The sequence below is a fragment of the Sebastes fasciatus genome, chromosome 24 (genome assembly GCF_043250625.1).
Source record: "Sebastes fasciatus isolate fSebFas1 chromosome 24, fSebFas1.pri, whole genome shotgun sequence".
Taxonomy (NCBI): domain Eukaryota; kingdom Metazoa; phylum Chordata; class Actinopteri; order Perciformes; family Sebastidae; genus Sebastes; species Sebastes fasciatus.
Window position 1 is genome coordinate 6810060 of NC_133818.1, and position 23663 is coordinate 6833722.

The following is a 23663-nucleotide window of genomic DNA, read 5'->3' on the forward strand; positions in this document are numbered from 1 at the left end:
GTCAACGAGCGCTTGAGCAACACTTCAACGGCAACTCGGCGAGATGTTGTGTCTAAAATGTAAGCCCCAAGTTGCGATACTCTCACAAGATAGTTAAGGTTAGGCATTGACCTCGAAGGGCTAAGGTTAGGATAGGTCGTTGGGCAGCTAGTCTCGTGAGAGTTTTCACACATTTTCGTAACTTGGGGGTTACCTTCTAGACACGACCTCTGCGACAATGTAGCTGGCCACGCTTGGCCGATTTGTTGCTCTTGGCGCTCGTAATGCAAACGTCATCCCTATACTCCCAGGGTCCTATGTTCTTTACATAAACTAACATTGTAAGACATTGCTAAGGCTTATGCTTGCAGTTCAAACATCAAAATAACAAAGGGACATGGATGTTTCAAATGCAGTTGGAATGGTAAAGATCCGTTCAGCCACTGTGGAGAAATCAAAGTCTGAAGTCCACATATTCGAGTGTGTGGGTTTCAAGGAGTATAACATCATCGAGCTATAAGATGACCCAGGGAAACATACATTGAACAGGGAAAAAAAACCTCACTGAGACCTTTAAAAGGTCTCCTTAATGAGCCATATTAAGAGGGGAACATAGGACCCTGGGAGTATAGATAACGCTCCCCAGCTAAGGCTGATGGGAATGTTTTAGTGGCGGACTGACGGACCGACATCGCCATCCATAGAGAAAACAATGGAGGCTAAATACACTTACATGATTAGGGACCAAAAAATGCTTATTACAGTTTCATTTCCTTTGGTAATACAACTCAAAATAAGGCTTAGTCAGCTGAAATAAAGCAGCACTGGAGCAGTTCAGCTCTGACAAAAACAAACAAATGACCCCCAAACTTTGTGAAGGACTCAAGTACTGCGGGCGTAATCAGAAACAAATTAGCATATTATACACAGTGATAATGTGTACAAGCAGCAGAGTCAGTGGAGGAGCAGATAGAGAGGTTGGAGGTTGTCGCCGGGGGAAAAGGATGTCTGGGTCTGTTCATCTGGACTTGCTGCCATGGCGACCCCCAGGCAGACGGACGTATAGATCGCCTTTCAACTGCATTTCACTGGACTTCCGTTTACACTGCTGCTGCGCTTTAACAAGCACTGAAACGTACAGTAGCTTTGCTCTGATACACACCCATCGACAGACACTTTAGATTTACAGAAAATGCAGATTCAACATCAACTCAAACTATCACAAAAACACTACAGGAAATTATGGCACAAAAATTCAAAACAAAAGCGCTTTGGAAAGAATTTTAAGCTGATATCGTGACGATATTTGTAGGTCCCAATTTCACAAAGCAAAGCAGGTACAGTAGCAGCTGATCTCGTCTTTATTCGTAAGGTTTTTTTCACCAAGCCGTTGTGTCACGCTCCCAACTGCACTGTTTAACATCCATGAGATTAAAGAAACAGTGACTCTGAGGCAACTCTTCTGCTGGGAGCATGGGTCCTTTTGTTCCTGAGTATGTCTCACCATAGTCGAACAAGTCGCACAGGCTGTGCTATGGTGGGCTCGAGCCAAAAATGCCACAATCGTGTGCTCATTGCTTCCGGTTCGATCAAGTCTATGTAGAAATAGATGAAACCAAAAACATATCAGATTCAAAGATCGAAAAAGTTTGATCAGATGTAAGCTCCTCTACAAGCAACAAGAAGAAAAGAATCTTGCACACAAACATTAAGAAAGATATCAGATGAAAACATCTTCAGAAATTGAAAGTCAACGTTAGACTTTGGCTTTTTTTTTTTTTTTTTTTCTTCCAAGGGTTTAAAACTCAAAGTCTCAACATTGTCTTTTTTTGTGTCAAAGCAAAGTTGAAAATTAAAAGTTTATTTACATGATTCCCTTACGAGACTCGGCCTAATTTCCACAAATCTTCGTAGCTTAAAGGTCTGCTGCACCTGATTCGACTGGAATCAGGCCATTAAATGTGCATTATCAGTCGCTATAAGTCTCATAGATGTGGGTCAGTAGGGGCCTGCTACGCCTACTAATAGCGAAACTTAAAAGCAACAAGTTTTAACACGTAAAACTGCATGAAACGTTAAGTTTTTTACACAAACAAACCAACTTCTTTAAGTTTAGGCAATGAAAACACTTATGCCTTGTTTCCACATAGCTCTGTGTACGTATGCGAGTCAACCGGGAAGTTCATTCATTCCTATGGGAATCACGTTGTTGGTTTCAAACGGGATGCGAAAGGACGCTTTTGCTCCTGTCATAATTACTAGTTGCTAGAGTTCGCTGTCGTCTACTTTTATTCCTTCTCTCGGTGATCCACCATGTGAATCAATGATAAAACCTACTAGTGTAGTGTAGTAGGCCCCTACTGACCCACATATATGAAGCTGATAACCAATGATAACAGTCTAATCAACTTGTCTACTCACACCATCATTTAAAATGGCAAAAATGCTGAAGCTTCGCCATTGTGACTGACAAGCGCCAACATGTCCCGGCTAAGTAGCTAGCGTGTGAGCAGTTAGCTCTCCAGCTAGTTCACCAAGTAGCCCCTTTAAGTCACCACATATATCACGTTACCACAGGCCTTTACAGTAAGTTTGCTGATGTTTGTTCACCTCTCTCTTGGGGATATTTTTGTCTATTTTCAGTTTCTTTACTTTCAGTATTTTTTCAGTACTACAATGCAGAAAAATAGTATGATAATTGATGGCTGGGAGGTCAGATATTCCCCAGTAAAATGTCCTTAATTGACCCAGAATTCATGGCAAATTAGTCCTACAACTGGAGCTGGTAGTGTTGCAGTGTTTTGCCTATTGCAGCAAGATGGATGCTTGCCTATATCCAAGTTTGTGCCCTGAATGACAGCCTCTGAACTCTCACGACGCTGATTTGTATGTGACACATATACTGCGTTTCGAGCACTGGTCTCTCAGCTGTAAATATTAGTTTCCTAGCTGAGTGACCCAGGCTCAAAATTCAGTCAAAGCACCAGCATCCAATTTCTAAATTTGTCCTGAACACACCGCCTACAGCCGTCCAGTCACCCAGTGTAAGTGGGCCAAATAAGTTTTTCTGATATTCTTGTTGGCAAGCTGCCCCTAAATGACGACTTTTTAATTTTTTTTATGAATGGAGAAGCCTTTAAAAACCCCTGCGGTGATAATTTCACCTTCAGGTAGCATTCAATCTATTTTTCGTCATTTTCCATCGAGGCTGCCGATGCTTTTGGGAAACCAGGCCTGCAGCAGAAGGCTTTGAATGTTCAAGTAAAGATGTACAAAGAGACACACAAGCACCGGCTGCAATAGGAGAAAAAAACAGCATTTTGTTTTTTTAAAAGAGACATAAAACGTAATTATTAATGCACTTAATCTCAAGAGAAGTTTCTTCCACACAATGTGGAATTAATGTTTTAAATAATTTTTTTAAATTAAAAAAAATGCATGTTTTTTTCCTCCGTAGCACAAGCTTTGTGCATGTCAAGCCTCCACGATAAGAATATATTTAAATTTAGGCAAAATTGCTAAAAATGCCTATGTTAGTTTCCTTTTAAAACCTCAAGTAGTAGCGATGAAGTGTGCTCACATACTTTAAGCGGTGATTGACATGTACATGGTCGGTATTCAAGACAAAGAGGAGTTCCCTTTTGAGGAGAGCGTCATGCAAACTGCAGCAGGAGAGATGAGAAAGAAGCAAAGCAGCCGCTCTCTCGTCGACGTAGTCTTAAGAAGCAGTTTCTTTTTGTGATCGAGCAGTTTTTTAGGCCAGGAAAAACGGGAAAGGGATTCTGTTGAAGCCTTGCATCCATTCAAAAGTGCTTGAATTAGATAGTTGAGTATAGTTTGTTTTTGTTCTTCAAGCGCAGATATTTCTTTTTTTGTCTGGGGCAGAGACCTTTTTCTTTTAGTCCACCCACTCTCAAACTGAATCCCCTTACACTCTGTCTCAGAAAAAAAAAAAAGAGAGAAAGATTACGTCGAGGTGACCACTCCTTTCACCACCGGTTCTCTGTTAAGGTACGTGGCCCAGTAGACGAGGTTGAAGGTTCCAAAGAGGACGGGGAACACTATCCGCGACATCTTGTCGATCTTGCTGACGCTGTTGTAGGTCTTCTTGGGGTCCACCATCTTGGTCTCGGAGGCGCGGAGCTGCACCGACGTCGTGTTGGAGATGGTGGAGATGGACACGTCCTTGGTGAGGTTGGGGGTGTAGTTGACGCCCGCCGAGCACACGTTGTTGGGCTTTTTGGACAGCACCATGGGGTCTCGCTTCTACAGCGGGAGAGAGATTACATTGAATGGTGAAATAATTTGAAGCCGGAGTATTTCTGTATAATCAATGTGTTTCACTCTGTCTGGAATGATTAGTGATTTCACAGAAACATTTCTGGCAAAGCATTCTGGTAAAATGCAGGGGTGCTGTGTAATTGAGTTTCCCTCACTTAGCGAGCAACTTGTATAATAATCAATGTTATGAAGTCTAGTCAATATCCAGATGACTCTGATGCAGTTTATGTGGTCTAGTGTATAAATCATTTTCATAGTTTTCAGTGCAATTCACACATTTACCTTAAGACTGGCTGTGGGAATACCACCTTAATGCGAAATATGTGTATTTGTTTTTTCGCTCTCTTGTTAAGACGAGAAGACTGATACCACTCTCTTCTTTAACGTAGACTTGGAAGTTTACATGTGTGCTACTTCAAGGTGTTCAACATGTAATGTGGTACCTTAGGGTGCTGTGCCTCCAGAGCCTTCTTGCCGTCCCAGGCCCAGCTCCTCTTGGTGAAGTAGTTCACTGTAGCGAACTCGATGAGGGCGGAGAAGACGAAAGCGTAGCAGACGGCGATGAACCAATCCATGGCCGTGGCGTAGGCCACTTTAGGGAGCGAGTTCCTGGCGCTGATGCTGAGGGTGGTCATAGTCAGCACGGTGGTCACCCCTGGGTGCAAACAAAGGCCGTGACAAGTTTAAATTGAGTTTCTGCTCTCCCCTCACTCAAAGGTGGGCGCTTTAATAACTCTTAACTGCCAGCTACTGCAGCGCTGCTGCTCAGTGGGCAACTGTTATTATTCTCCCTTGTGTGGATGTGCATGACAGGAATATTACCCAGACAAATCAAACGTTAGGAAGTAAATGAGTAAACAAGCGGCTTCACTCACCGAAGACAGTCCTCGCAGGAACTGATTCTCTGTTTAGCCAAAATGACACCTGGGACAGGATTACAGTCATGAAACAGGGCATATATGTCTGGATGACAAAATATCCAATCTTCCTCTTCAGGTAGAAGTGGGCCATCATCACTGTATACTTTCCTGAGGGGCGGGAAAAGAAATAAACAAGGATATAAAGTTAGATGGGGACTTTAAACGAGGCGAGCGGTTAGATGTCTCTTAATGACAGAGATATCTGCTTTAAGCTGAGCCACAGAAATGGAATTATTAATATGTGATTTGACCTCCTCGCAGCACCACAGGTGTCGGGCTACCACACAGGACAACATAATCATTACCGGCTAAATTACTTTTTATGACCATAAACTTGACAGCTTGAAAAGTGGTCGTAAACCTTCTCCCCCTAACTAATGTATCTCTCCTCCTACCTGCTATTTCATTATGAACTAATTAGAGGTGGTGCAAACTGCAGAATGGAAAGCGTCCGAGGTGGATCAGTTAAAAAATGAAGCTGGGATAAACAGAACATTTCATATTCAGTTGGTAACGGCGAATTGTATGTCCTAGGGGTGCCATAAAAAAAGAATAAATCTGCAAAAGAATTAAAAAGAAATGTGGTAATATAAAGAGGAATAAATAAAAGAATAAATAAGTTAAAAAAAAAAGTGAAAATATAAAAATGAATAAATAAAAGAATAAATAAGTAAAGAAAAAATGTGGAAATATAAAGAGGAATAAATAAATGAATAAATAAAAAAATGTGGAAATATAAAAATAAATTAATTAATGAATAAATAGGTAAATAGAAAATGTGGAAATATAAAGAGAAATAAATAAAAGAATACAAAAACGAAAATATAGGGAAAAGAATAAGGTAAAATAAGGGGATGAAAATAACTAAATATAAAATAATAATATTATATATAAATTAAAATAGATATTCTTTTAGAAATATACAGAAAAAAGAGTAATCTATATGCAAAAATAAATAAATATGTATTTAAAATTAAATAAATATATACTTAAAAATATACATAAATGAACAAATAAATGAAAAATTAAATAAAATGCTTATAATCATTCTTTTTTATATTGTGTTATTTGTTTGTTTGTTATTCCAAATTTATTTATTCTTTTGTTTATTTCTCTTTATATTTCCACATTTATTTTTTTATGGCTCTCCTATGACCCCACAGAAATGAACCTGACTTCTAATCCATTATTAAACTGTTAATTATTGTGAGAACATGATTGTGAAGAGGACATGACAATAGATTATTATGCGGTTAATGTCTGATTCAACAGTTGGAGGTAAATCCAGACAAAGTGAAGCCGCAGAGACAGGAAGAGAGGGGACACAATATTCAGTTAAACAACCGAAGATTGCATTTGAGGCTTTAAAAAATCCTCTCGCCAGCAGCAGTTTGTGACTGCAGGCGCTGGTAAACTATGAAAAACCCAATGACTATATTCCACACACTAGGGCACATGTACGCAGCACACACACTCACACACACACGCACACTCACACACACACACACAGAGTAATACATGAGGCTTTCTCCAGGCAAAATCGGATTTTTGAACCTCCCTAATCCCTGGTTACAATCTGCATCCTGCCATCAGTGAGGGAAAGAGAGGGAGTGTGGAGGAGGAGGAGGAGGAGGAGGGGGGGTGAGGCTTCCTGTCCCGGGATCCTCACAGAGCCCTGAGCCCCGCCTACTCCGCCCTGCCAATCCAGGCGCCGACACGCACACATACACACCGTGAAACACACACATGAAGCATGATTTCTAACTGCTGACACACACTGTTAAGCCGCGGATGAGGGACACTCGCTGCTGCTAATCACTGCTGGGATGGAGGGGGGCTAACCGTGTGGACATTTTATATCTTTTATCTTTTTTTTGTGGAATAAGGATCAAACGTTGATGGGACTGTCTGGCGTGCGAAGGGAAAGAAGAAGCAATTCAGAAAATGCAACCGTGGGCATCAACTGACAGCAGGCTGGAAGTGAGGTAAATTTGTTTCGCAGGCCGATCCGCGCTGAGGGTCAACAACAGCGACATACAACACTTATCAAGATCACTGCCACGGCCATGCCTCGACCAGGAGATCCCCATTAGTTCTTACTGCGACCCCATCGCCTGGGCCCTCTAACGCCCTCATGACTCCAGGCCGTCTGGCTCACAGCTACTTCTACTACTGTCGGAAACATCCAGACACGCGACCTGGGGCACCCCAGGGCCACCTTTGCCCTTGATGCATGGATCCCGACAGGACCGGGGGCAGAGGAATGAGGAGGAACATGTTCCTCCGGTGGATCTTACTGCTTTTCTCCCAAGGATTTGTATTTCACAACGTCCAGGGGGAACTTCCCTTCATCTCGGGGAACAACGCTGCCATGCTGGTCAACTGGTGAGTAGGAAAAGGAGCTCTCACATTCGCCTGAAGGGTGAACAGAGTGATTATCCACTGGAGAGTCCCTACAAACTGTGCATAGAACTGTTGCTGTCGTACGTCTTATCTACTTTTAGAGACGGGGAGTTATTTTAGGAAAGACACTGCCGTCTGAGACGGTGGAAGTCATATCCTTAAAGATGTCTTTAAAGAGAAACTTGTAGGCTAATCTCCTCCTTCGTGTCCTCGAGTGGGAGTGTTGTACTAAGATTAGATGTGTCTCACACCATCACATCCCTGCAATACTTTGACCTATGGAGGATTCAGGATCTATGTCCATTCTCAACTAACAAAAAAGGACGTTTTCATTGAGGTCATGAAGCCAGAGCGAGCAGACGAACTGCAGCTCCAAGTAACAACTTAAGAAAAGGCCAGGCAATCATTTAATTAACTGCTATTTTGAATTTTACAAGTGCTTCATTACTTCGTCTAGACCCAATAAAACAGCAGGGTACTGTCAGACTTGTTTTAATCAAGCGAGGGGAACAACAGGTCACTGCAGGTGACTTTTATTAGAGCAAAAAGAAATCTCCAGTACATCCAATTGCCAGATCTTGAACTTGTATTATATCAAATATAGTCACGTAACAGCACCTTGCAATACAAAAAAACAGTGAGAAGTTGTTGCTAAAGTTGCAAAAATGGTTTTACATGTAGGCTGTTTTCCCACTTCCACCTCCAGTAACACTTCTCAGCTGTGCCCAAGGTGATGGTATTATATTTAAAGCATGTTTATTATAGCTGAAAGTGTCATATTTACTCTGTGGTAGTTATTAGCAAAGAGAGTCAAACACATACAGAAAGTAAATTAACCTAGTGGACTGAATGTGACCCCCCCGGAGCCCAAAACTCATCAGCACTGATTTGGCCGGTTTCCAGACAGAAGCTTTGAGCTGCATGAATGATGATTTACTGCCTTTAGTCCGTCGGCTAAATGGAGTTCACAGATAACGTTTAGCATTTTCTTGTATTAATCAGAACACCAGATGGCGGTTTGATGATTTAGGGGCGAACAAATAATGTCAAGTGAACCGTCGGACACGTAAATACATTAAAAAAATGACCTTGGCTATTGATTAAATGTTGAAGTAAATGATGAAGTGATATTTCAAAGAGGATAAAATGTTGTTTACGCCTGGGCTTGATCACAGATAAGAGAAGGAAGGAGTAGGTGTCATTAAACAATGTCACTGGAGGCCTAGACCTGGTCAGATGATGTTGAGAATGTAGCAGAATATGACGTCCTAATTGAGCAAAGAACTGATGACGAAACATGTCTAGCTAGTACTCATAATTTAAAATATACTATATTATATATACTATACTATAAACAGTTTTAAACATGTAGTTAACATTGTAAATTGAAAGAAAACAAGACAAAAAACGCAACAAAACTACTCAGTTAGGTTTAGGCAACAAAACTACTCGGTTAGGTTAAGGCAACAAAACTACTTAACTAGGTTTAGGCAACAAAACTACTTAACTAGGTTTAGGCAACAAAACTACTCGGTTAGGTTTAGGCAACAAAACTACTCAGTTAGGTTTAGGCAACAAAACTACTTAACTAGGTTTAGGCAACAAAACTACTCGGTTAGGTTAAGGCAACAAAACTACTTAACTAGGTTTAGGCAACAAAACTACTTAACTAGGTTTAGGCAACAAAACTACTCGGTTAGGTTTAGGCAACAAAACTACTTAACTAGGTTTAGGCAACAAAACTACTCGGTTAGGTTTAGGCAACAAAACTACTCAGTTAGGTTTAGGCAACAAAATTACTTAACTAGGTTTAGGCAACAAAACTACTTGGTTAGTTTTAGGCAACAAAACAATTTGGTTAGCTTTAGCCAACAAAACTACTTCATTAGTTTTAGGCAAAAAAGCGACTTTGTTTAGTAAAAACAAAGTTTCATACTGGACACAATTTGTCTCTCGGGCCAAAGTCTGAGGTTTGTTGACCCATCCACCTTCCCGACCTCATCCCTACGCGGCCTTTCCGTGGAACATCATTACAAATGTATTTGCATTACGTCAAAACCGAACGTAATCCCCGACAAAATTAATTTTCTTCAAACATAATTCACAATGCAGTTTTTTTCTATGGAACAACATTTTTAGGAGACCACATGATGTGTTTTGGTGAACACTGAATGTAAACATAAGCTTGTTTGTTTACAAAAAAAACTCCAAATGGTACCTTTAATTTAAAGTATATTCTGGATTAATTTCCCACAAGACAAATTTTTTTTTTTACTACGATTTTGTTAAACCTTTATTCAATTTTTTTATGTCAGTTCACCTTTAACTTTTCTACATATTGCGTGGATGGATATTACGGTTTCCCTATCATGTTATTTATAGTTACCAGAAGACATTTTGCCAGCCAGACATTCAGCCAACCTTTTATCAACTGGTCAACATGCCAAACGATCAACCATCCAGCCAGTGAACCAGCAATTCGGCTCTCCAGCCAGGCAGTCCCTCAACCAAAGAACCCTTTAACCCTTTGCTTAGCGAGGTTTCAGTTGTGGCGCGCAAATAAATAAATAAAAAAACAGGGGAAATCCACTCTTTTAATAATGATTCTACTAGAAACTGGAGGGAAGTGTATTACAGTTCCGTTTTACATAAGAGTATTAAGCAGATGCCTTTCAACGCACCCCACCCCCACACAACCACCCACCCAACCCACACGTCAGAGCGAGGCTGTCCAATCCCAACATACAAACAGACACACACATTTCTTTTTCTATCTTTGTGAGGACCTAGCTCACATTTTAAGTATTTCAAAATAAAAGCCTCCAATCACACTTAATAAAACATATTTAATGTTTCACCTTTAAACATAGATCAGCTATAACTAAGAGTAGAATTAACCTGACTTTGTAGTTTTTTTACTATAATTGTGAGGACATTTAGTACTCATGAGGATAAATGTACACACAGATACACTCAGCGACAGCCAACCAACCAATCCCTCACTGATCTGTGATGTCATCTTCTTATGCAAAAGCTGATGGGTGGTTGGATGGGGGGGGGATTAACCCGAGGTCTCAGGTCTCTCTCTAGCTCTATGTGTGTGTATGTGTGTGTGTGTGTGTGTGTGTGTGTGTGTGCGCGCACTGGGCTCATGTGGGGATAAGTGTTGTTTGACAGGGCTGTCCGGGCCTGTAGACAGCTGGTTGTGTGAGGGATAGGCTACTCTCCTCCACTAGCCTCCACTCATTGACTCTGATCTCCTGATAATGTTTCCCACATTTACTCTCCGCCTCGCACGCCCCATCTCTCCCAGCAGCGTTTATCTTCTTCTAATCTAGAATTAGTTACATCACGTTATTTGGTATTACACTTATCGTGCGGTACTCACATACAGTAGGAATTTTTACTCGTGAAAAAGGTGAAAGAAAGAAAGGGGAAGAATGAGGGTGATTGTGTGAGTGGATATAAGAGGATAGAAATGTTGCACTATGAAGGTGGTTGAATATTCGTTTGGCAAATGCGATGTGATCCCAATGCTTTAGAGTAACATTTTACATAACATAATGTATTTTATTATGCATTTTAATGGGTTAAAGGCATTATTCTATATCTGACTTACTTATGTAAGGTGTCTTTGAGTACCCTGAAAAGCACTTTATAAATAAAATGTATCATTATTATTGTTATAAATGTCCAAAACCAAATGGTTGGGGACTGTTTTCAGTCATGGAGTATTTACAGCAGCAAGACGTTGTATGTAAAGTTGACTTAAATTAAACTACAAGACCCACCAACAGACCTGTTGCCGTTGTTTACACTGTTAGCACCGTTAGCTGCTGGCCCTGAAAATGTGAATGGCTTTCTCTAGAGCCAGTGTTTGGTTTGTCCGTTCTGGGCTACTGTAGCAACACGGCGGCTGCGTGAAGAGGACCCGCTCCCTATGTAGATATAAACGACTCATTCTAAGTTAACAAAAACACAACAATTCTTATTTTCAGGTGATAATACACTAAAGAAAACACAATATTATATCCTATTTCTGCCAATAGATCCCCCTAAATGTTAAACACTGTTCCTTTAAGTAAAAGTATGTAAGTATTATCAGCAAATTTGATTAAAGCATCAAAAGTAAAAGTATTCATTGTGCAGTAAGATGTTCCCTGTCAGTGTTTTACTTTTATAAATGAATTTTTGGGATTAATATAACTGCTGAATTAATGTTTATGTTGCATTTTACTGCAGTAGATGTTTAAGGTTGTGCTAAATGTAACTACTACTGCTTGAATTGTAATCAAAAAAAGCTAAATAAAGCTGTCAGATAAATGTAGTGGAGTAAAAAGCACAATACTTGCCTCTGAGTTTAAAGTTGCATGAAATGGAAAATACTCAAGTAAAGTACAAATCTGTACTTAAGTACAGTATTCAGCTACAGTACATTCCACATCATTTGAAACTGCATATACTACTAATTCTGAAACACATGTTTCTCCATGTATACAGACATAAATAAAAGAAACCAAGGGTTGGCTGTTAAATATAAATTCATCTAAAACAGTTATGTTACAGCTACAGCGGCTATACATAATTGATTGCTTTTTTGAACGCAGACGTTTCCTAGCAACAGACAATGCCGCCCTGCTCCCCTTCGTCGAATGAAATGATATGGACAGGATGTCCTTCCATTCAGGCAATTCAGAAGCCATACTGTACTCCATTATACCTGCCTTCACAGAGAGTATTCATCCTTTTACATAAATAGAATTTGGTACAGGCCTTATCCTTTACTATACAGCTGCCTGCTGGGGTTCTTTCACCGGCACGTTAACTATTTATTTGTCTTGCATCACTTTCACATTTGTTTTTTTATCCATAGACACCACCCACCTCTGCTTGTGTGTATGTCCTCTGTGCCGGCAGTTTGCCCGATAAGATGGTACTGGTTGAGTCTGGAGCCGTCCTCCGCCACCACCACCGACTTAGCAGCTCCCTGCATCCAAGTATAGACCACCTCTGACACCGGATAGGCATCTGAGAGAGAGGAAGAGAAAGAGGACTTGAATTTTAGAATTGAACATGTTCATTTTTAATATACAAACATCCAAAATGCAAGATAAACTACTCAGCAACACGTCACAGTTAGTTTCAACCCTGTTATCGCTCATATTATGTGCTGGGAGAGTCTTTCTAGCACTATTTGATTAGACCGCAGGCTTAAAGCCCAAAACAGAATTTCGCTTGCATGCTGTGTGTGTGTGTGTGGGTGGATATTTGAGTGTATTTTTGTTTAAACCACACTTCTGGGTCAGAGGTGATCTCCCCTGTCGGGCAGGAACCAGACCAGAGTCAGATTAACCATAATGTGTTGCATCACACTTGATGAAAAACAAACTCTGAAGCCTCTCCTGCTAGTTCGTGTTTGAATGGCGTACAAACGCTGGACGGCGATCTATCATCTGCCCCCCGGTGAGGGCTGGAATAGGGAGAGATGAAAAGTCTAGCTCACACAGAGAGAGGGGGATTTGTCTCTGAAATGGCACGTTTGGTTGTTTTTATCAATCGTATTTCAACCTGAGATCCAATCCGAGTGCACTATTTATTAGAAAAGAGATGTTTGAGAATCTAAAAAGCTATTAGTGATCATGTCTATTGACATAAGATTAGGAAAAATATTAAAGATCTTAAAAACACATTCCAAAAACAGAGAGGGGAAATTGGGAAAAGGAATTATCTGCTGAGAGGAAAAGAGGAGGGCTGCGTCTGCCCACTTACAGCACTCAATTTAATTTAATATTGATTTTATTATTTTGATGTTCTCTAAAGGCTGCAATTTAATAGCAGGGATAAAAAGTTGCTGGATGAATCGTGTTGAAAAAACTGTTCTGAAGGTGTGAAGTAGACAATTAGGTACATGACATATCTATGAATAGAACACAGGGGAAGCCAAAAACCACATGAAAACATTAAAATGTTTACAACTTATTTAACTGATTGTCACAAACACTAATAAAAGCCTTGGCTTGGCTTTGTGTGACAGGGTTGTTTATTTCAGTCCAGTGGATAACATCTTAACTCGAGCATTTCCATTCTGGGCGCTCACTTGGCAGCTGCACGCTGCTGTACAATATATGTAGTGTTTAAATGTGGGCACTGTCAGGCCAAAGGCCAGGACCTTAATTGTAGGGTAGTTAGATTGCAATAAGGGATTATTGGGGAATTTCATTACGCAGAAGAAGAGCTAAAGACTTTGGCAGGCAAGGCAGTGCACCTGTGCCAAATTTTCAACAGGTCACGCTTAATGCTTTGCTGCTCCCGTCTTGTGCGCGAGGCAAAGGGAGCTACAACTCAGCCAAACTCATCACCGGCTATACAGTTAGCTCCACGCTCTCTGAGTGAAGCTGAATTTTAATGGAAATTAATGCAGGGGATTTCACAAACCCAAATGTGTTCTTCCTAAAGTTACAGGCAAATTAACATTCAGGGTGTCACACAGGTCAATATCAGGCCAGTATTACCACAGGGTCGCTTCCTGAGCAGATTTCAACAATATGTAACGAGAGCTGGACAATCAAACGGGAAGCATATGATGTGCTGAAAGAGAAAACCAACAAGTTCTCCAATCTAAACAACTAAATTTGTTGCTTATCAGTGTCTTTCCACCAAGATGGTGACAGGCAAAAACCAAGATGGTGACTTGCAAAAACCAAGATGGTGACAGGCAAAAACCAAGATGGCGACTTGCAAAAACCAAGATGGCGACGGCTAAAAAAACAAGATGGCAACGGCCAAAAACCAAGATGGCGACGGCTAAAAAAACAAGATGGCAACGGCCAAAAACCAAGATGGCGACGGCCAGAAGCCAAGATAGCGTCGGCCAAAAAACAATATGGTGACGGCCAAAAACCAAGATGGCGATGGCCAAAAACCAAGATGGTGACGGCCAAAAACCAAGATGGTGACGGCCAAAAACCAAGATGGTGACAGCCAAAAACCAAGATGGCGATGGCCAAAAACCAAGATGGCAACGGCCAAAAACCAAGATGGTGACAGCCAAAAACCAAGATGGTGACAGCCAAAAACCAAGATGGTGACAGCCAAAAACCAAGATGGCAACGGCCAAAAACCAAGATGGCGACGGCCAAAAACCAAGATGGCGACGGCCAAAAACCAAGATGGTGACAGCCAAAAACCAAGATGGCAACGGCCAAAAACCAAGATGGCGACGGCCAAAAACCAAGATGGCGACGGCCAAAAACCAAGATGGCGACGGCCAAAAACCAAGATGGCGACGGCCAAAAACCAAGATGGCGTCGGCCAAAAACCAAGATGGCGACGGCCAAAAACCAAGATGGCGACGGCCAAAAACCAAGATGGTGACGGACAAAAACCAAGATGGCGACGGCCAAAAACCAAGATGGTGACGGCCAAAAACCAAGATGGCGATGGCCAAAAACCAAGATGGTGACAGCCAAAAACCAAGATGGTGACGGCCAAAAACAAAGATGGCGATGGCCAAAAACCAAGATGGCGATGGCCAAAAACCAAGATGGTGACGGCCAAAAACCAAGATGGCGATGGCCAAAAACAAAGATGGCGACAGCCAAAAAACAATATGGTGACGGCCTAAAGCCAAGATGGCGACGGCCAAAAACCAAGATGGCGATGGCCAAAAACCAAGATGGCAACAGCCAAAAAACAAGATGGCGATGGCCATAAACCAAGATGGCAGCGGCCAGAAACCAAGATGGCGACGGCCAAAAACAAAGATGGCAACAGCCAAAAACCAAGATGGCGTCGGCCAAAAACCAAGATCGTGACGGCCAAAAACCAAGATGGAGAAGGCCAAAAAAACAAAATGAGTTGCCTATCAGTGTCTTCCAAACCCAGGCAACTAAAACTACTAAATTTCTTGAGGTTGGGAAAGTTAAAAAGATAGATAAATATAACTTATGTAACATTAAAAGTGAAACATAGTGTTTGAATATACGAACAAGTACATAAGATAATATCGTGTTTGCAAACAACTCATGAAGCCGACGTTCTGCTAGCGACAGGTGCCATTTGAGCTGGTAAAAATTGACAAAATTGTGCTGAGCGAGAATGGGAAACCTGACAGCAGCAGCGACTAATGGAGTGGGGTTTGGAAAACAGTCAATTACTCCCACAACTGCAAAAGGTCACCTGTCAGGGAAGCATAAAACATAGGTTGTTAAACCAATGCTGTCATTTTCTTTTTGTGGTAAGAGCAGTCACGAGAAAGCCAACTTACGAGTGTGTAGCATCCATCCAACAAGAATTGGTGCCATGGTTTGGCTTTAGAGCAGCTTCAGCCCTCCCTTTGACCCTCTAAATCCTGAACTGCTGTTCGTTAAAGAGGAAATCCTTATCCTGAATCTGGTGGCTGCTGTGGATCGCAGACGTCTCTCTGCTGTTCATGAAAGCGTGTTTATTTATACGAGCAACCCAGACATTCATATCTTAGAATATGAAAGGCTCCAAGAAGGAGAGCAATCATAAAATGATTCACTACTACATATGTTCAGCGGGATCGTCGTGGGTTGAAGGCAAGACAAGCTGAGAGATGACTCATTAGAGCAGATTTGATTGTTTTCCCTTCAGGTTTTGTGCACCTCACATCATCATCTGCATGTTTATGCACTTACTCGGAGAACAAGCAGTTTCTAAACATCCGCCTGGCCAATGAAAAGCTCCACATGACAAGTATTTTTTTGGTCTAAGAGCCGTTGATTATGGTAATCATGAGGTAATTTCTGAGATAGTTATTGTCATTATGAGTTGGCTTCGACCTGCGGCCTTTTACTGACGCAGATTTGATACGATTGTCATGGATTTCCGTCACTTCACAGCTTTTAGGTTCCAATGCTTGCTGCAAAAACTAGTGCAAAGCTTCTCCGAAAGATATATTTTAGCTGCCATTTTTTTGTTTGTTTTAATAAAAAGAATTGCATTAAATTGAATTAAATGCTACACATCACTGAGCTCACCATTACCTGAATACTATTCCTCTAACTCCTCAGTGTATGTGAGAGCTGCATGGCTGAAGGCCAGCAGCTAAATTAGGATACAGATACCGTAGGCCAGAATAAGGGATTAGCTGCCCTTTACCTGGATCAACTTTAGAGCAGGCCCCTCGTGCTATTTATTGCATAATGAATCACTACTCTGTCACCAAAGAGTGGATACAAAGGAGCGATGGAAGATGGCCTTATGAGTGTGCACTTCAAGGCTATTATGACCTTCATAAATGAACTGGGCTTTAAACTCTGGTGTCTTTTTGACCATATAAAAATGATTAATTACACTCTGGTGTGGTAATCTACAAGCTGCACTTACTGCACTCTGTTACTGTATATAAGGAGTGGACGTTGTCACTGTGACGTCATCCATTGGTTTTTTTGCAACCAGAAATGACATGCGAGGGTGGAGTTAAGTACAACCGAACACTAAAACGGAGCGTTTCAGACAGAGGGTGAATACAGGTATATTCAGACAGACACTATGAGAAAAATAATGTGTTTTTTGAACATTAAAGTATGTAAACATGTTCTAGTAGAAACCCCAAATACAAATACAAACCTAAAAATGAGCATGATATGTCCCCTTTAAATCACATTTAAATATATTAAATTGAAAATGAAATGTATTGTATTCATTTCAATATAAATGTTAATAGTAGATGGACAGACAGGTACGTAGCAGAACAGAGATACATTTAATTATCTGTTTAGTAAGGGATAATGTACAGTGAGCCAGTCATTATTGTGAAATAAACCCCGACAGGGTGATGCTGCAACTCGACACGGAGCCCTGAAGGGGTTTATTTCACAACAATGACCCGCTTGCTGTACATTATCGTGCTTAATGTACAACTACTTACTTGAGAAATCAATAATTTGACACAAAAACGGTCCTCCAGAGTCCGACATCAGAACTGTGCCCATAGCAACGGTCGGTTATACATAGCAACGGTCTGATATAAAGAAATAACAGACCGTAGAACGCCCTTATTGACCAATCAGAATCGAGTATTCAGCAAAACCATGTAATAAAACATGTTAAAATGGACAAAAAAACAGATACCGTGTGTAGTATCATAGCAATGATATCTGGGGTAAAATAATCAGCCTTAAATGAAGACATTATACCTTTTTAAGTGTTATGCAGTTTGCTGGCCAGCCTGAAAAACCCCTTTAACTCCTTTCACCTTCACTGCTTCTGTACTTACTGCTCTCTGCCTTTGTAGGGCAGTACTGAATGATCAAATCATGACATTTTGAACTAGAGTGGCACTCGAGAAAAAGCCAACCCACTCCAAAATTTAGTGGGTTATTCCTCGGCCTGTGCTACATCCTTCCACCAAGTTTCATGAAAATGGGGCCATTAGTTTCCCCCGTAACCCTGCTGAGAAACAGACAATCAAACCAACAAAGCGAACAGAAAAGGAGGAGGGGATGGAGAGATTTGGTGGCTTTTTTTTTTTTTTTTTTTTTTTACATGAGGGATTAATTCTGCTCATTTTTCATTACACCGGATGTTGTCTCTTTTCATCCCCCACTGATGTACAATAGTAAACAGTGGATACAGTCAAAATACTGTTTAGTGTTGTCGCAGATTACTGGACTAAAACAATGTTTGTGTTTTGTTCATTTTAAGAAAAAGGGATTGCAGTCTTTTTTTTAATTTCCTTTTTGCAGGTTTAACTATCACGTTGTAGTCGTGGTAGTGGATTTTGCTGCAGTGGGATGTGGAGGTTTTAATATGTACGGCGTAATGCCACCTGAGGACAGAGGCTAAATCGCGAGGCGGTCAGGTCAGACTGAGAGGTTGCACTCGTTCACGGCGCTACAGACAACGAAAGGAAAGATACTCTCCCTATTAGGATGCTTCACCTTGTAAAACTGCAGTGTCACCTTCGACACATTATTCCTATTATACACTTACACCTCTCACCTGCAGGGTATCGCAGCGGGGGGCGATTAGGTCAGACTTTGCCCTGGGAAGGCCCAACAGCTCCTTACGCTGTAATCGGATTGCCGTCAAATGTGCTTCCCTTACATAGTGAGTGTGGGTGGACCGCGTCTCGCAGCAATCTGGGGATAAGAGCCTCATCCTTTTAGCCCAAGAGGCTCCCAAGGTGTGGCGTTTGGCCAGATCTTTCTTTAAATACCCCCCCGGCCACTCAAGTTTCTATACATGTCGTCGCTGGTAAGACACAGAGAGCAGCCGTCGTGTTAAGAAGGCATTGAGGAGAACTGCTCTTATCATTGGCCTGATTAAGTGTTGGAGAACATTCACTAATCTCTTCACTCAGTGACCTCTATCAACGTTAGCTGCAAGAGCGGACCATGAATATCTGTCAAATCAGCACTTTACCGTTACACAGGAAGTTTAAAATCCCTTTGCAATGCATTCTGGGTGACTTAAATTGACTGTGACTGATACTGTAAAACAAACAAGTGAGTTGACCCAGGTCTTAATCCTCTCGGGTAGGTCTTACGTCTTTGCTTACTACACAAATAAATACATACATTTCAAAATAAACATAAGATAAAAAATAAATAAATAAATAAATACAAACAAATAAATAAAAATAATTAAATAAAAAACGAAATAAATGCATAAATAAATGCATGACTAAGAAAATAAATGCATAAATAAATATATAAATAAAAAATAAATGCAAACAAATTACAATTAAATGTAAAAAATAATAATAATAAATAAATAAAAGGGAAAATTAAACAGAAAAGTATATAAATAAGATTAATTAATACAAAGATGAATAAATAAAGAAGCAAATTAAAACAGAAATATAAATTTATGGCACATTTTATCAATTCATTAATGGCTACATTTATTTTTTGTTTTATTTTTGCTATATTTAATGACATATTTAATTATTTATTTATTTATCGAGTCACTTATTTATACATTAATTATTTTTTTTATTTTGGGAGGTTCCGTCCTCTATAGATCTCAGTCAGTGTACATGTTTATCTTCTTAAACTCACGCTTTTTGTGGCTTAAAACTTAAAATAACACAAAAATATAACACAGTTTTCCTCTTATTATACATATAAGTTGAATTCATAAGCAATAAAACACACCATCAGTGCACTCAGACTCACTTTGCTGACTTTACTACACTTGTACTGCTGTTACAACAGCTTAGCTACATGCTTTAAGAGTCAGCAATCTCCAGTAGATAATGACTCCTCAACTGCAGCATCAATTAGCCAAAACAATTATCCCTTATTGTTCTCTAAATTTAGATTTTGTGCATAACTTATTGGACTCACAATAGCTGGGATTAGCATATAGTGAAGAGCAAGATAAATGTAAAAGTAGACATTCAGAGATTGTACAGTACTCACAGCTGCCGAACTTGAGAGGGCAGGCGTGTGCATCCATGGGGAAATCCTCCAGCTGCATGGGGCATTCTGCTGATATGGTCAGTCTAAAGGAGAAACACATGTAATACACCCATTATCCATGTAGCACAGTCTTACTTTGGCAGTTTGAACACTTAATTGGGGGTCTTATACAGAACACTGTATAATTAGCTCCAGTTGCTGAATCACTACAATTACAGGGTACCAAAAACAATTAGAAGGAAGGTCGCAGCTTTGCCATCTTTGCAATTAAACAAACTAAAGAAGGACGTAAGCTAAGGAGAGAGGTACAATGTGCAGTACTGTTTGCAAGTGCTGTATTTCCCCTCCCTCAGCAACACCAGTATTACAGTGGCAATGCTACCATCTGGTGGTCACAGAGCTTCTGTGTTATTTGTCTCTCCATAAAAGATGGGTAATCTTTTCTAAATGACCCTTGGGACAGGCTCTCATGTGAGTCATTTTTGTTCTAAATATGAATATTACACAATCTTATCTCCTCATGGACACCATTTCAATTGCTAAGGACTTGAGGTGAAGTCTATCCCCTTCTTCATTTAGATTTAGTCAATCACGTACTGTACACTTTTTCAAACCTAATTTTCTGCCAGTCATTCGCGACGTGTTCTTATCATTTTAGCTGCCGTGATGGCACCTCTCTCTCACGGTCCTGAAAGAACGGCAACATTAAGTCAATCAGGTGTACAAATCAAGCATACATACATCATACTACTTTTTGTTTTAGCTATCTGCCCTAGATTGAATCAAGTCCCTCTGGGTATTGTTGCACATTGCATGATGATAAACAGTAATAGAGTGATATGATGATGTCGATTCACTGAACTTAAAGAGGACCTATTATGCTCATTTTCAGGTGCATACTTATATTGGCTATACGTATTTTGGGTTTCTACTCAGGCTACTCTTTATCTGTTCAAAATGTACCTTAAAGGGAGATTTGTCAAGTATTTAATACTCTTATCAACATGGGAGTGGAAAAATATGCTGCTTTACGCAAATGTATGTATATATTTATTATTGTAAATCAATTAACAACACAAAACAATGACAAATTGTGGGCATGTCTGTAAAGGGGAGACTTGTGGGTACCCATAGAATCCATTTTCATTCACATATCTGGAGGTCAGAGGTCAAGGGACCCCTTTGAAAATGGCCATGACAGTTTTTCATCGCAAAAATGTAGCACAGGTTTGGAGCGTTATTTAACCTCCTTTGAGACAAGCTTGTGTGACATACGGTTTCCACAACCTAATAATCTCAAGTTATGTTAATACGTTAAAGAAATCAGTGTTATCGCATTATTATCGCGTTAATTTTGACACCCCTAGTTTCTATTAGGACATGTTAACATGCTTTAATGTTCAAAAAACACTTTATTTTTCTGATACCGGCTGATTGGTCAGCTGGCCCACTCTGTTATGATTGGTTAACCAAACCAAACACTTCGGACTCCACTCCAGCTCCGCTCTAACTAGCTTTGTTTAAGGGATAGCCAAACTAGCTGCTCGGCAGGTATTATGCAAATGTGTTACTTGGTGACATCACCATGGTACAGAAGGAAAGCAGGACTTCAAGCGAGGCGTTTCAGGCAGTTCAGTAGCAGTGTTTCTCCCTTTGGCGTGGACTTTGGGCTTTGTAACTTTGCAGAACTTTTACAAGCACAAAAAACTATATAACACAATGAAGGAAAGGGGAAAAAAGCATAATAGGTCCTCCTTAATGGGGATGGATGAAGGGGAATTAAGTGGTGTAGCAACCCATGCACAAAAACACATGTTTATTACATTAAAGGTTCCTCCAGCATTGTGTTTTCTGCTCTAAGCATTCAGGCATATGAGCAACGTCGACATTAGCTACAGTATAAGGTTAATTATTTTTCCTTCACTGATCTGCGTTATGATCTTAATGACAACTGTGTCACCAAGATGTGGCAAAATCCTCTTGGGTCGTGTTTTTTTTATGCTCCAAAAAACCTCCCGCATGTACGTATCTACCGCAGGGAGGTTTCCCCAATTATATCATTAAAGCGAGCGAAGCATAGCAAAGTGGGATAAGAGGCCACCTCTGGTCCCCATGGAGTTGACTGTTTTGGGACTCAGCTTGCTTTCCACATCAGCGCAGGATTACCCAATTGCATTATTGTGTGTAAAACAGCTGAAGGATTTGTGTATGGAGGAGAGGGAAGAGTGTCTTTGGGATAAATAAATGAGAACATGGCTGTTGGCGATTATACCATGTTCTAATTATTCATGTGGCCTTGCTCCGTTAGCAGGGATGCCTGTAAAGATTTTAATTTGGTGTGTGCCAGTTCCTTTAAAATCCTAATGCAGCTATAATTTAAATATCAGGGGTAAAATAGAAGCTTGGAATAAGCCCCGTGATTCTGTTCGGCCGGTGTGGACTGAGTGGAGAGCAGTGCATCACCCCAGAAACAGACCAGCGTACGCACCTTCACACCTGTGGGAAATCTAAAGTTTCCAATACGCCTGACCTTGCAGAAAAGTCCAGAACTTGGACGACATGACAAAGCGGGAAAAGGGCTGAGTCCAGGAGCTTTATGCTGTATTAACCACTGAGCCACCATGCTGCACCATCTGTCTTTTCACACTAACAAGCACTTTCTATTTGGCCATTTTTGCCCTTTTTTTTATTTGCCAGTGTCGAGGTAGAGACTGGAAATGAGGGAGAGTGAAGGGTACGACATGCAACAAAGGTCCTGGAATCAAACCCGGGACCTTGCAGTCAGTGCTGTTAATTTATTACATATTACAAGATACTTTTATTTGAAAGTAATAAGTTACTTTATAGTATTACTGTCTGTGTAGAGCAGTGGATCTCAAAGTGACAGCCAAAAAGAAGTTTATTCGAGTGTGCTATTAGTATACTTCTTTTAAACTTAAAATAAGAGAGTATGCTTTCAGTTTACTTTTTATGTACTTATCAGAGATATACTTAACAAAATTATACTGAAGTAGACTTGGCTTCTACTGACAAGTATACAGAAAAGTCTAAGTATACTTGGCTTCTACTGACAAGTATACAGAAAAGTCTACTTGGCTTATACTAACAAGTATACAGAAAAGTCTAAGTATACTTGGCTTATCCTGACAAGTATACAGAAAAGTCTAAGTATACTTGGCTTATACTGACAAGTATACAGAAAAGTCTACTTGGCTTATACTAACAAGTATACAGAAAAGTCTAAGTATACTTGGCTTCTACTGACAAGTATACAGAAAAGTCTACTTGGCTTATAATAACAAGTATACAGAAAAGTCTACTTGGCTCATACTGATAAGTATACAGAAAAGTCTAAGTATACTTAGCTTCTACTGACAAGTATACAGAAATGTCTAAGTATACTTGGCTTCTACTGACAAGTATACAGAAATGTCTAAGTATACTTGGCTTCTACTAACAAGGATACAGAAATGTCTAAGTATACTTGGCTTCTACTAACAAGGATACAGAAAAGTCTAAGTATACTTGGCTTATCCTGACAAGTATACAGAAAAGTCTAAGTATACTTGGCTTCTACTGACAAGTATACAGAAAAGTCTAAGTATACTTGGCTTCTACTGACAAGTACACAGAAAAGTCTAAGTGTACTTGGCTTCTACTAACAAGTATACAGAAAAGTCTAAGTATA

At 40.3% G+C, this 23663-nt stretch overlaps 1 protein-coding gene across 1 annotated transcript in view; it reads right to left on the reverse strand.

The window, feature by feature from the left end:
• Positions 1 to 2693: 2693 nt before the first annotated feature.
• LOC141763107 (gamma-aminobutyric acid receptor subunit alpha-5-like) overlaps positions 2694 to 23663 on the reverse strand; it is a 30705-nt gene continuing 9735 nt past the window's right edge. The window contains exons 6-10 of the mRNA XM_074627423.1: positions 19976 to 20058; positions 12468 to 12611; positions 5136 to 5288; positions 4704 to 4915; positions 2694 to 4245 (exon numbers count right to left, since the gene is read on the reverse strand). Of these exons, the coding sequence (XP_074483524.1) occupies positions 3946 to 4245; positions 4704 to 4915; positions 5136 to 5288; positions 12468 to 12611; positions 19976 to 20058 (892 nt within the window). The 3' untranslated portion in view covers positions 2694 to 3945. The remainder of the gene's footprint in view (positions 4246 to 4703; positions 4916 to 5135; positions 5289 to 12467; positions 12612 to 19975; positions 20059 to 23663) is intronic.